The sequence below is a fragment of the Mus pahari genome, chromosome X (assembly GCF_900095145.1).
Source record: "Mus pahari chromosome X, PAHARI_EIJ_v1.1, whole genome shotgun sequence".
Lineage (NCBI taxonomy): Eukaryota > Metazoa > Chordata > Mammalia > Rodentia > Muridae > Mus > Mus pahari.
In genome coordinates this window covers 84,851,013-84,863,351 of record NC_034613.1, presented here as the reverse complement: position 1 = coordinate 84,863,351, position 12,339 = coordinate 84,851,013, and the positions used below count along the sequence as shown (strand labels likewise).

Here is a 12,339-nt window from a genome sequence, read left to right as displayed (position 1 = left end):
GTGAGAGAGAGAGAGAGAGAGAGAGAGAGAGAGAGAGAGAGAGAGAGAGAGAGAGAGGAGAGCAAGAGTGGGGTGGGGTAGGGAGCATTCCTCTTATATGCTGCCACTCACCTGCATTTGGCAGCAGTGCTGGTGATGACAATCTATTGCTAGGTCTCTGGTCACCTATAAGCCAACAGATGGAGGAGAAGAAGTTATTACGGAATTCACTCAATTTGTATTTTAAAATATTTTCTTCTTGTTAGTCTTCTGATACCATTCCTAGTAATACTTTGTTTCTGAAAGGAAAATAATATCAATAAATGATGCTATGATGATAGCAGCAGCAGCAGTAGGCAAGAACCACCTTTTCCTAAATGCCAGCTGTTTTCCAATGACATTTTCTACCACATACCTTATTCCCTCTTTCAGCAGCACTATGGAACATATATCATCAGCCCGATTTGGAGATGGATGAATTTGCCCTCTTTCTTACTGTGACACTTACCAGTGTGCCCTAGTAGCTCAAGCTATAAAGTCTTATCAGTCTCCTCCAAAGCATCATTTATTTTATCAGAATTTTACCCTTCCATGCTAGACATAATGGAAAAGTTAATAGAAGTTTTTAGTGGAAGAATAGCAGAAATGATTGACCCATGAATGGCCAAACTGGCTGCGAGAGGAACACCTGGTAGTTAGATAAAGAAGATCATGATCTGAGATTATTTATATACTGAGTTTGATTTATTTACTTATTTATTTTACATTTTAAATTTTTAGACAGAATCTCACCAAGCAATCCACACTAGCTTTGAATTTGTTATCTTTCTCCCTCAGGTTGGAGTTTGGGGATTACAGGTGTGCATATTTCATCATGTCTGAAATCAGCATACATAGATCTTAGCTCTGCAATCTGTTTACTTTTCAACAGAGTATGATGCATATTGTTTGGATGGAATAGTGCCATAAGTACAGACCTGGCACATATGCATTGTTTCTGAGTTTTAGACAGTAGGCCAATAGTGCTTTTGTTATGGTGGCGCATGCCTTTAATGCCAGCACTCGGGAGGCAGAGGCAGGTGGATTTCTGAGTTCGAGGCCAGCCTGGTCTACGAAGTGAGTTCCAGGACAGCCAGGGCTATACAGAGGAACCCTGTCTCGAAAAAGCTAAAAAAAAAAAAAAGACTCAGAGCAATTGCCTTGCCAGGGAGGGTCACATAGCTAGCAAATGCCAGGCCTGAAACAATATCCCAAATCTTAACTTTCCTAGTTCCATGCTACTTGGACCTCACCAACTTGCATACCATTAAGAAATTTTACCTCTTGCATTCACCTCTAAGGGTCATGGTAAGAGAAGCTTGTGTTAAACTACTTCAAAAAATAATAAACAACTAATTCATTAAAAATACCTTGTACAGTATGTGGTTCGTTGTGTTAACTAAATCTTATATCCCTTTGGTACCACATCGTTCCCGTTGAGGTAATAGTGGGAAGCACACAATGAAGAATCAGGTGGTTTGTCTGTGGCCTCCAAGGGGTTTGACAGATTTGTGTTCCTACAGGAATATTATGAGCCACACTATACCCCACATGTATCAAATGTCAAAATGTTGCGTTGATTAATAAACAAATCTGCTTGCTACTATGCTTTTTCCTACCTCTGGAGAGACCCTTTTTATGACTTTTGTCAATTTGAAGGTATGCACCGCCACATCCAGGAGGGCTTCAACACTCGCCTTTTCTTGAACATTCTATCGATGATCTCTGATTACTAATTATCTAGTTGCTGCTTCCTACTTAGAAACCTCATGAAAATTTTATTATGTGTACTTAATGCCATTTGGGCGCTCCATTTCTCTTGCACTGCCCTGGTGATATATATTGAGCCTCTATTGTATCCGCTGTACTTGGCAAAGGCACTGGCCTGCCCTGATCATTTACATTTTCACCTGGTCTTGGATACTGATACTTGGGACCAGATGAAGCCATCGACCATGTAATTCCAAGATTTGAAGGTACTTAGTGAGTCAACTCATTGTTCCTTCTGTCTTGGTTGACACCATTCAAAAAATGACCCTGAGGACAGTACGGGTGAGGGAAGAAACTTCTGGATTTTCAATAAATGCTTCTTTCTTATCAGGGACCTGTGGACTTAACTTTGAAATACTGCGTGAGAAGGAAGACAGAGTCAATTGACAAGAGATTCTGTTTTGATATAGAAACTAATGAAAGGTAAGTTGGCATGCTGTGAACTGACAGGGTCACCATGTACCACCTATGAAGCTAGGTGGCTCTTTTATTTTCCTCCCATATCTCTTGTTGCTGAAAAGGAGCAAGTTATATATATAAGCCATTGCTGTTCCTGCCTCTCAGTCTGTCCTTCACAAGGGTTCCTGTTAGACCAGGTCAGAGTCTTTTGGTTTGGTTTGGTTTGGTTTTCTGTATATGTCTCAGCCATACTTACCATATTGGCTCTGGCCAGAAAAAAAAGCATCTCCTAGAATTTAATTTGCTGTCATATATGCAAAACTTTGAGTTTTTCTCCAAAGTGCTGAAAAACTGAGAGAATAACCATGCTTGTTCTTTTTAAGACAGCTAAGTGTGACTGGGGAAGTACAGTGACACAATTTGGAAGAGAGGGTCAAGGGTAGAGGTAGTCGCGGGGAGTTGTCCCTGCTTATTGTAAAATGATGCAAGCCATTCCTACTTTGAAGATATGTCTGTGAACTAGAATAATCTATTGACTCCCAAATATTTGAGCCATTGTTTGCAAATTTGGGGCATAGTTATAGTGTTTCTTTCCAATGCCTTCTATTCTTCTCCCCTCCCCCACCTCCAGCTAAAAACAGTTTAATGAAGGATAATTATACTTTTGTTAGTTTTTTAAACAGTTGAAAAATAGTTTTCTTTTTTAAACAAAATCTATTCTGATTATGGTTCCATACCCCAACTCCTCCCAAACCCTTCCCCACCTCTTCACTCTCCCAAAGCCACACCTTTTTCTGCTCTCTATCGTTAGAAAACCAGCAGCCTAGAAAATGTAAGGTAAAATAAAAACAAACTAACCTGATAGGACAAAAGAAACAAATGAACAACAACAACAACAACAAAACCCAAACAGACAAAGAAAAAGCACAAGGAGCACATAATAGACTCAGAAGACACAATAGCAAACAGAAATCCTATAAAAATACAAAACTGGATACTATAATATATAAACAAAAGGCACCTCTATCCTTTGAAATGGAAGTATTTGACATTATTCTGGTGATAGGCATATTTGCTGGTTAAGAAGTTTCCCCAAAAGTCAGTGAATGTGTATGCTACCTGGTTTTATTGTCATCCATTATTTCTATATATCAGGCACTGAGTAATAGAGAAGAGTTTAGCAAAAGGATTAAATTTCTAGAAAAGCCCTTAATCAAGAAGTTAAAATATCAGGAAAAAAATCATATAGGGACTGAGATCAGTGAGATAAGATACACTAAGAGATTAGAACATTTTCTCTATTATTTGCCTTATTTAAAAATTTGGATATTTTTGGACCCTCATAATTTTGCTATGTGGGTTTCTATGATGTCTTTAAAAAAAAAAAGATGATTGCCATCCAAAGGACTGTGAAAAGGACTGTGATACTAAATGATGTTTGTTATTAGTAACTGTGCGACTGGCACTCTTTTTCCTAATAACATCAGGCCCTGTAGGATGAGCAAAAGAACTGTGGGCTTTGACTTCCTGTGTGAACCTGTAGCATGTCTGGTTCTGCAGCGTCAGGGTGCTTTAAAAGTGATGAAAATTTCCATGTCGGATTCCACGTTGATTCCTTTTTTAGCTTGAATTTGCCAGCTACCTGTCAATAGTATCCTCAACTTAAACCAATTACAAATAGTCTGGCTTTGGGTGAGACACTGGGTGACTTTATTTTTTTATATTTCTTGCACATTGTGCTGCTATGCTTGGCTCTTTGTAGGTGCTCAGTGTGGTGTTAATTTTTAGATATGTTCCTTTCTCTTCCAGAATTCCGAGGAACATTTAGAGTAGAACCCAGGAATGAAGGTTACAGTTCACCTTGAGTAGTTACCAGATTATTTGCATGTTAAAAACCACCGGGTTACTCAATCTCTTCACCCTTTTAAACGTGTGAATACCAAGATTCAAATACTTGTGCTGTCTCTGCTGCAAGACCGAGCCCTGAGCTATGGACCCCCACAGTCATTGCCTCTGTTATTTTATTCCATTATTGATCAGCACAGAGTAGTTAATAGCATCATGCACAGTGCTAATACTCCCTTCACGTGGGACCTTGTCAGGTTGTGGCGGCTACTTCCTTCCCTTGTCCATCTGATCTTAGAAAGAGGCAGGTCCCCAGCAGGGATTCTACACTGACTCACATTCTCTGGGTGCCAAGCAGAGGTCTCGTCCTCCCTTTGTTCAGGAAGGTAGACTAGCATTAAAAGAATTATGTTCGGAGCAGTATTTGAAATCATAGGCTTGTGTCACAGAAGAGAGCTGCTGCTTTCCAAGTAACTCCTGACTGGCCCTGTTCCCTGCCTGTTAAATGAACTTTAGTCTTCACCACATAGAGTTTGCTATTACCTGAAGTTCACAAAAAAGATAAGGAGGCAAAAGAGAAGTTAACCAATTTGAATAACACAGCTATTAAACTGTGGATCTAGGGCTTAACTAGTGCACTCTACTGAACAGATGGCATCCATTGGTTCCAGATGGGCAAGCAGAACTTGAGGAGAGCAAACGATTCATCTAAGGTTATAGTGAATCCTATGTGAAGGACTCTGAACTAGTCCTTAGTTCTTTTTCCAGTCTCCAGTCGTTAATATTCTTTGAATTTGACTGTCTGTAGCACTAAAGAATCTCCAGATGCTTCCGTAAGAGGCAGACATTTACTCCTCTAGCTTCTGAGGTCAGAAGTGAGCTGGCAGGTGAGGCATCTGGGTTTGGTGAGTGACTCCACTCAGCAAACTGCCTAACATGGCTCCTTTTCATTTGCTTGCTCTCCTTCCTTTTGGCTTTGTGCTTTGGCTGATAGCTGTGTTTACAGAGGGCACTGGGCTTGCCAGTCCTGCAAGGCATATTCCAAAGGATGAGGTTCTTAGAGAGAAAGGTAAATGGGAAAGAGTTTTGAAAGCCAAGTGCCGACTTTCGGTTAATTTTATAGTAAAGAGCATTTAGCTTAGCAGGCAAGGGGTATGGCAGGAATTCCCTGAGGTAAGTATATTATATGCATATATGAAAGTGTTCCAATATAAATCATCATTTTGTACAATCCATTAATTGAAACTATACGTTGAAAAAAACCAAACCAAACCAATGAAAGAAGCACAAGATACCATTCTCTCAGGTGGATGGTCTGACTTCAACTTGTTATTTTCCCACCACAGACCTGGAACCATCACTCTGCAGGCGCCTTCTGAAGCCAATAGAAGGCTATGGATGGAAGCCATGGATGGGAAAGAACCTGTAAGTTATCTCAGACACTGGAGGAGGGTTGAGAAAGGTACAGAAGCAGCATAGGTCAGTGTTGGAGTGCCCTCTACTGGTAGCAATGGGGAAATGGTCATATGTTTTTCAGCAGATTCTGAATCTTAGTGCTAGAAGGAATTGCCACTTTCTCAACCAGAGTTCCAGACATGAGGGACTTCTGTAGGAATTTTATAGGATATCCTCCAGAGGAGGTGGTTAAGCTACCTGCTGCAATATTAGACTATGTAGCTATTCCTACAAGGTTTTAAGAATGGAAATTAATCCTTTTTCATAGTATAAAATTGATTTGTCCATAGAGAAGGGTGGAAAAAAAAATCAATGTCATAGATGTAAGTTGCACCCCCCCCAACTCAGCTTGTTCTCTTTCATGAGAGAGGAGATAAGAGGTGCTGTCCTTCACCGTCTAGGCAGATAGAGAGGGAAAAAAATCCTTTAGAAGAATCAGAATCAGTTCTACATTTAAAACACAGCAGAAATCATCGGGAAGCATCGTATTTTCAACATAATTTGGTAACATGCAGCAGAAGATGAACTTTGTGGTGTTGGAGCTACAAACACCTGGTCCTGGTTTTGCTGTTATGTGGCGATGCCTTATGCAAGATAGTTTGCTGTCTGTCACTCAGTTGTCTTCTTCTCATGAAATGGTTTCTTAATGATTTCTGTTCTACGTACCTTTCAGGATTACTTTGATCAGCCAGGCGAAAACCACTGTACACATGCCACAGTGCTGTATTAGTTTGGGGGTCCTCTTCTCTGGTTTGACTACTACAGTCTTTGCATACAGTGTTACCTCCTGGCTCTCTCCATGTGAAAACCTAGCCTGTGGGGAAACATATTTTTTTTCCCTCTGTGTTCTCTGTGGAGTAAAGAGGCATCATCAGAGCATGGCTCAGTGGGTAAAGGTGCTTGCCACCAAGTTTGGGGACCTCACGAGTCCAATGGCCTGGCACCTACATGGTGGAAGGAGAGAATTGACTCCCACAAGTTGTCCTTTGACCTTCACATGTGTTGTGACATGCATGCTCCTTCCCTGACACGAATCCAAATGTAGGTGAAAGAAGTGAAGAGTGTAGAAGCCAGCTCTGAGATTGCATCTGCTGCTGCCAGATACGGAGTGAGGTATACTTCCTGGCAAGTTGAAGCTTGGCTCTTGGCATACCTGTGGTGTTTCTCTCAGAGGATGGTAGGAGCAAGGCATTTCTATGTCCAGCCTTCTCCTCCACTTGGACACTCTGTAACTTGTTGAATATCAGAAGTTATTAGAGGAGAATCTTGCTCAAATATGGATCCTCTGAACATGCAGCTTCCGCAGCTTGGCTGTGGTGGACTCCACAGAGCCCTTGTTTATAAAAGTCACAGCAAATGCTGCTCAATAAAGTAGTTATGAGGGCCCCACACATGCAGCACTTTTTCTTTTGAAAAGGAGATACTTGGCTTGCTTCTTCCAGCCTCACCTAGCGTGACTGGTTTATTCAACACAAAACCACTGATCATATGAGCCACGTGTGTGCCTTTGCTTCACGTGTATCCATGAACCATTTTACCATCACTGTGGACGGTTTTGTGCTTTGTTGCCTCCTCTTTTTCCAATTTCTTAAATTGCCTCATTAAGTTATTCAAAATGTATCTGAGTTTTAATGTAGGTGATCAGAGCTATAAACTTCCACTTTAGGACTGTCTTAAGAGTGTCCGATGTTTTGATGTATTGCAGTTTAATTTTTTATAATTTTATTAGATTTTTCTTTATTTATATTTCAAATATCCCCTTTCCTAGTTTCCCCTCTGAAAATCCCCTATCCCCCACTTCTCCCCCTGCTCCCCAATCCACCCACTCCTGCTTCCTGGCCCTGGCATTCCCCTACACTAGGGCATAGAGCCTTCTCAGGACCAAGGGCCTCTCCTCCCATTGATAACTGACTAGGCCATCCCCTGCTACATATGTAGCTAGAGCCACAAGTTCCATCATGTGTTTTCTTTTATTGGTGGTTTAGTCTGCAGTTTAACTTTTATTAAATTTTAGGAAACTTTTGATTTTCCTTTTATTTCTTCATCGATGGATTCATCATTAAATAGTTATTTAATCTCCACAAACTTGCATACTTTCTGTTATTTCTCTTGCTGTTGATTCCTAATTTTATGTCATTGTTTCTGAGTGAACATTTCTTTGTATCTTAGTATGTGATCCATTTCAAAGCGAATTCGATGGGTTAAGTATGTATGTATAGCTGGGTAGAGTTTGTATGGAGTGTCTGTAAATTTTTGTTGAGCCTAGTTATCTATGATGCCATTTACTTTCAATGTTTCTCTGCTACATTTTGCTTTGTTTTGTTTTTTGGGGGGTCCAATTGATCTGCATAATGGTGAGAGTAAGGTATTGAAATTTTTTCACTATTACTGTGTTTGGGTTAATCTGTGATTTTTTTTTCCCTAATGGATCTGCCATTGTTCATGTAAAGTGTATATGTTTGGAATGGCATCAATTAACCATTTCACTATTAATGCCCAGACCTGGGTGTCCTTAGGAAGACCACTTCCTTTTTAAAAATAAATCCTGCCCTAACCTTAACTAAATAATATCTAAGGTGAGCCATCTGTAGCTTTAGCTGTATGAACTATGTGACTATCCGGTACAACTTTCAGCAATTATGTTTTCTAGAGATCTGGGTCAAGAGAACTCGGTTTCACCTCCTTTTTGTTGCTGTTGCAGGTCTAGCATCTCTAATGATTTTGATAATGAAACTGAATCCTATTTGTTCTACTTAACTCTAGTGAGTCACAATAACCTAGTCTTTTTCGGTTTCTCTTTTGTAGATCTACCACACTCCTATAACAAAACAGGAAGAAAGTAAGTAATTCCAATTTTTACTCTACGGACACCATACGCTCAAAGCTGTCCCATTGACAGTGAATGCTGGTATTGATGACATACACCATTCAAGCAAAGCTGTGTAAAATGAAACCTATCCCTGATTTAGAATTACATATTGATTGAACTAGGGAAGTTATTCCACTGGAACTTATGGTGCGAATGCTACTGTTGATCCAGAGCAATACATTATCTCCTTCTTGTTCTAGACGGATGATCAAAATTCTGTGGATTTCCACAGGAGCATTTCCTATTTGGCACTGGTCATGTTTAGGGTAGATGTGATATAAAGGGCTAAGCAGAAGCACTTTGTGTTATAACAGTCTAAACCTCCCCTGAGCATTGCATCATTCAGTGTGAGGGTGAGTGGAGATGTATACCTGTTCTCCTGGTTCTCTCACTGAAGTTCCTTCCCGTGCCTCTTGAATCTTGGGTAGAAACTGTGTATTAAGCAGTGAACTAACTCTACTTTCCTTTACTCCAAACAGTGGAGCTGAATGAAGTGGGGTTCAAGTTTGTTAGGAAGTGCATCAATTTTATTGAGACCAAAGGTAAGATAGAAACTATCACCTTGAAAATGTTGAATTTGCACTCCACACCCCTCTGTTTTTCTCCTAAGTAACCTCCTCTAAAGTAAGAATGGCATTATCCGATGCTCAGCGTCCATCCTCAGGATGATAACTTTTTATAAAGCTTATGCTTACCACTCTATTTGGGGCTGTCTCGGGAGAATGGAGCCTAAAAATGAGGCAGACTTAAGTCTCTGGCAATAGCCAATTTTATTCAAAGCCTCAGAAAATTTATGTTCTAAGGGTTAAGAAGAGTCACATGAGGAATGTGTACAACCACAAGAACAAACCACATGTGGAAAAATCACATGTTTCCATAGAGGCATATAAACGAATAGCAGTACCTAGGTGTGATGAATGATCTGAAGCAAACTCACTCCTATCCACTACAGCTGGAAGGAGCACAAAGACACCTCCCAAGAGCAATTCCATATTTTTGAAGAAACAGAGGTCACGGGGACTCTTATCTTGTTTTCTAGGAGTTTTTTCACAAGCACTCAGAATTTCCCCCTTGCACAAATCCATCCTTGGACTGCGTTCTGATAGCTTGTATACTGGACACAATTTTTAAGATTTCAGCTAGTTCTAAACTGGCTTCCATCATAGTGTTCCTCATCCAACCATAGATGCATAATTTGTGGCTTTCACTTTTAGAGAGTGAAGCCTTGCGAGGATTTAGAATGCATTCCGAATTAGCACCTACTGTTCCTCAAGCAGTTTGGTGATGGTCCCATCTCAACCAAGAACTCATCTTCTACCACATGTCATTTTAACCTCAATTTAAAACTTGATGGGTTCAAATCTAGACTCCGGGACATGGAGAATCAGCCTACTTCTCCCCCGACTGTTAAATGACGTTGTTTCCTTCTGAGGATCTTTAGAATGCAAGTGACTGTGGTGTGTCAATCATTATGTTTCCTTTGAAGCATCGCATCAGCCTTTCTTAGTGGGAAAGTGGCCTTTTGCCCCACATTTGCTGTACTCTGACCCTCTCCTTTATATCATAGCCTGAGAATAACCGGAAGATTGATATCACCCCCATATATTTCAACCGCTAGCTCCCTTTCAACCCTGCAGACTGTCTCCCAGCTACCTGTTGTGATTCATTGAAGCACATGCTTATTTACTATAGAGTGGCTTCCCTTCCCTTCAGATTAACGGGGTGGGGGATAGGTACAAATGTTATCATGACAGATTTTTGGATGCATGATGAGGACTGTAGGGTTGTTCCTCTGTAACAGGGGAGGGCTGGAGAAGTAGAAAGAGAGAAGGGAGCCTCTCTGTGTCTGTGAACTAATACCAGTGTACAAGGGCTTCCTTTTTCTGCTTTGGGGGTCTTGAGTGCTGGAGCTATGCTAACATTGAGGACCTGATTTTCCTTTCCTAGGGATCAAGACAGAAGGGCTGTACCGTACCGTGGGCAGCAACATCCAGGTTCAGAGGCTGCTCTATGCCTTTTTTGGTAACAAATTTACATTTTTTTAAATTAAGATGAGTTTGTATAGAAAAAAAATGAGACGGAAAGAGAAAGAACACATTTCTCCAGAAGGTTGAAGAACATTTTAAATTTGAGTTGTGGTCTTGTTCTGTTGCTCAGGCTACTCCCAAATGCTTATGCTCAATCCTGTCTCAACCTACCAGGTAGCACCATGCCTGACCTGTAGAATATCAAGACATATTTTCAGAGGTGAGCCAGACAAATATTTTACACAGCTTGAGTCAGAGACCATCTTGCATTGAACAAATGTCTGTCACCTCTCATCCTCTCATCCTGTTCACTCCTCAGGCCCAAGAGAGCCAGCTCTTCTACTGCCTCTGCTCAAACTTCGCTGGCCACAAGGATTGTGCGCATGCACACTTCTACCAAGTCCAAGCAGCACTCTTCAGTCTGCCTTCCTTGTTCTCCCACTTGCACACATTCTCCTCCTGGGAACTGTCTCCTTATTTGACTCCCATGATACAATACTCTCCTCATTTCTTTTAGCTTAGCATTACTCTTTTATCTGTGACTCTTCCTGGATTATTTTCCCCCTCTTCCTACCTTATAATGGCATTTCCCAGAGTTCTGTCTTGGGCACTCTATTACTTTTTCCTATGCTGGATATGGGTTACAGTTTCCTTTTAAAAAGTGGTGTGTGTGTGTGTGTGTGTGTGTGTGTGTGTGTGTGTGTGTGTCTTGTAATCTTTTTTGGATGCTGTTATGACTTATGGAGTGTCTTATTTTCATGGAGTCAAAGACCATTGCTGTAGGGTTGTTGTTGCTGGATTTGTTTGTAATTGGTTTTTTGTAGGTTATCTATTTAAATTTCTTTGGAAGTTTGTTAGGCTAGGCATAAAGTAATCTCTACTGGCTTGTTTAGACCTGCTAGTAAGTTTTGATGTCGCTTGTGTCTTGATTCTTGCTGATTAGAAAACAAATTTGAGGCTGGGGAGATGGCTCAGTGTGTAAAATAATTACCATGCAAGCATGAAGACCCAAATCTGGTTTCCCAGAACTCATAGAAGCCAGATAAGGTAGGGGGCATCGATAATACCACTGTACCTGAGGCAAATGGATAGTGGAGACAGGTGAATTCCTGAAAGCTGCAGGCCAGCTGACCTGATGTAAACCCGGTGAAGAAGAGACTATCTTAAGACGTTCGTTTAGTTTGTGAGGAACAGCACCTGAGAGAGTGGGGTGCCCCAACCTCCACACAGGAGTCATGACACTTAAAGTCCCACACTCAGGCATGCACAAACATGTACACAGAACCAAACATACACATTATGTACATACATATTATGCACACACATTCAAAAGACAGCATGATGTCCACTTGCTTTGTGAACTCCTGGCATTTTTCAGGATTATGCTCCATTATTTGACTTTCTTTTCTCCTTTTGCCTGGCCCATGGAGTGTTACCCTCGAATTACCATTTATATATGGCTTTGTATTTAGCAGCTGACTCAAGAGAATCCTTAGGTTTTGGCCACTGTTTGCCTACATAGATCCTTCTTCTTTGCCACTGGGCTGGGTACATTTTTTCTTCTTGGGGTGTTGGGGATGGAACTCAGTGTGTTATGCATTCTTGAAGAATCTTCCACTAAAGCCCATGCTCAGGCCGTGCCTTAGAAATTCGGTTTGTTTATTGGTCTCTTCAGTTGGATAAGACTGTAGCTTGGGTTCTAACTCAATTTGGTATCCAGAAAGTGTTTTCAGCTAAGCAAGTTATGGTGATAAGGCTTTCCTTTCTGTGTCTACCTCTGTGTCTGTTTTGTTAGACATAGGCCTGCACTATTAAGTCTTGTGCCTGGTGCCCCACTATATCTGGGAGTGAAAAATCCCTCTGTGTGTTTGGTACTAGCACTTATGTGCTGAATTCTCAGAATTTCCATTCCGGACATCTATGCATATACTGCCAATTAAACCTGCACTTCTCAGC

The 12,339-nt window shown here is 40.9% G+C and overlaps 1 protein-coding gene across 1 annotated transcript in view; it reads left to right on the top strand.

Moving 5' to 3' along the window:
- Positions 1-12,339, top strand: part of Ophn1 (oligophrenin 1) — a 312,287-nt gene that overhangs the window by 184,058 nt on the left and 115,890 nt on the right. Inside the window, exons 11-15 of the mRNA XM_021187452.2 lie at positions 2,120-2,211; positions 5,379-5,457; positions 8,293-8,326; positions 8,836-8,898; positions 10,304-10,378. Coding sequence (XP_021043111.1) covers positions 2,120-2,211; positions 5,379-5,457; positions 8,293-8,326; positions 8,836-8,898; positions 10,304-10,378 — 343 coding nt within the window. The remainder of the gene's footprint in view (positions 1-2,119; positions 2,212-5,378; positions 5,458-8,292; positions 8,327-8,835; positions 8,899-10,303; positions 10,379-12,339) is intronic.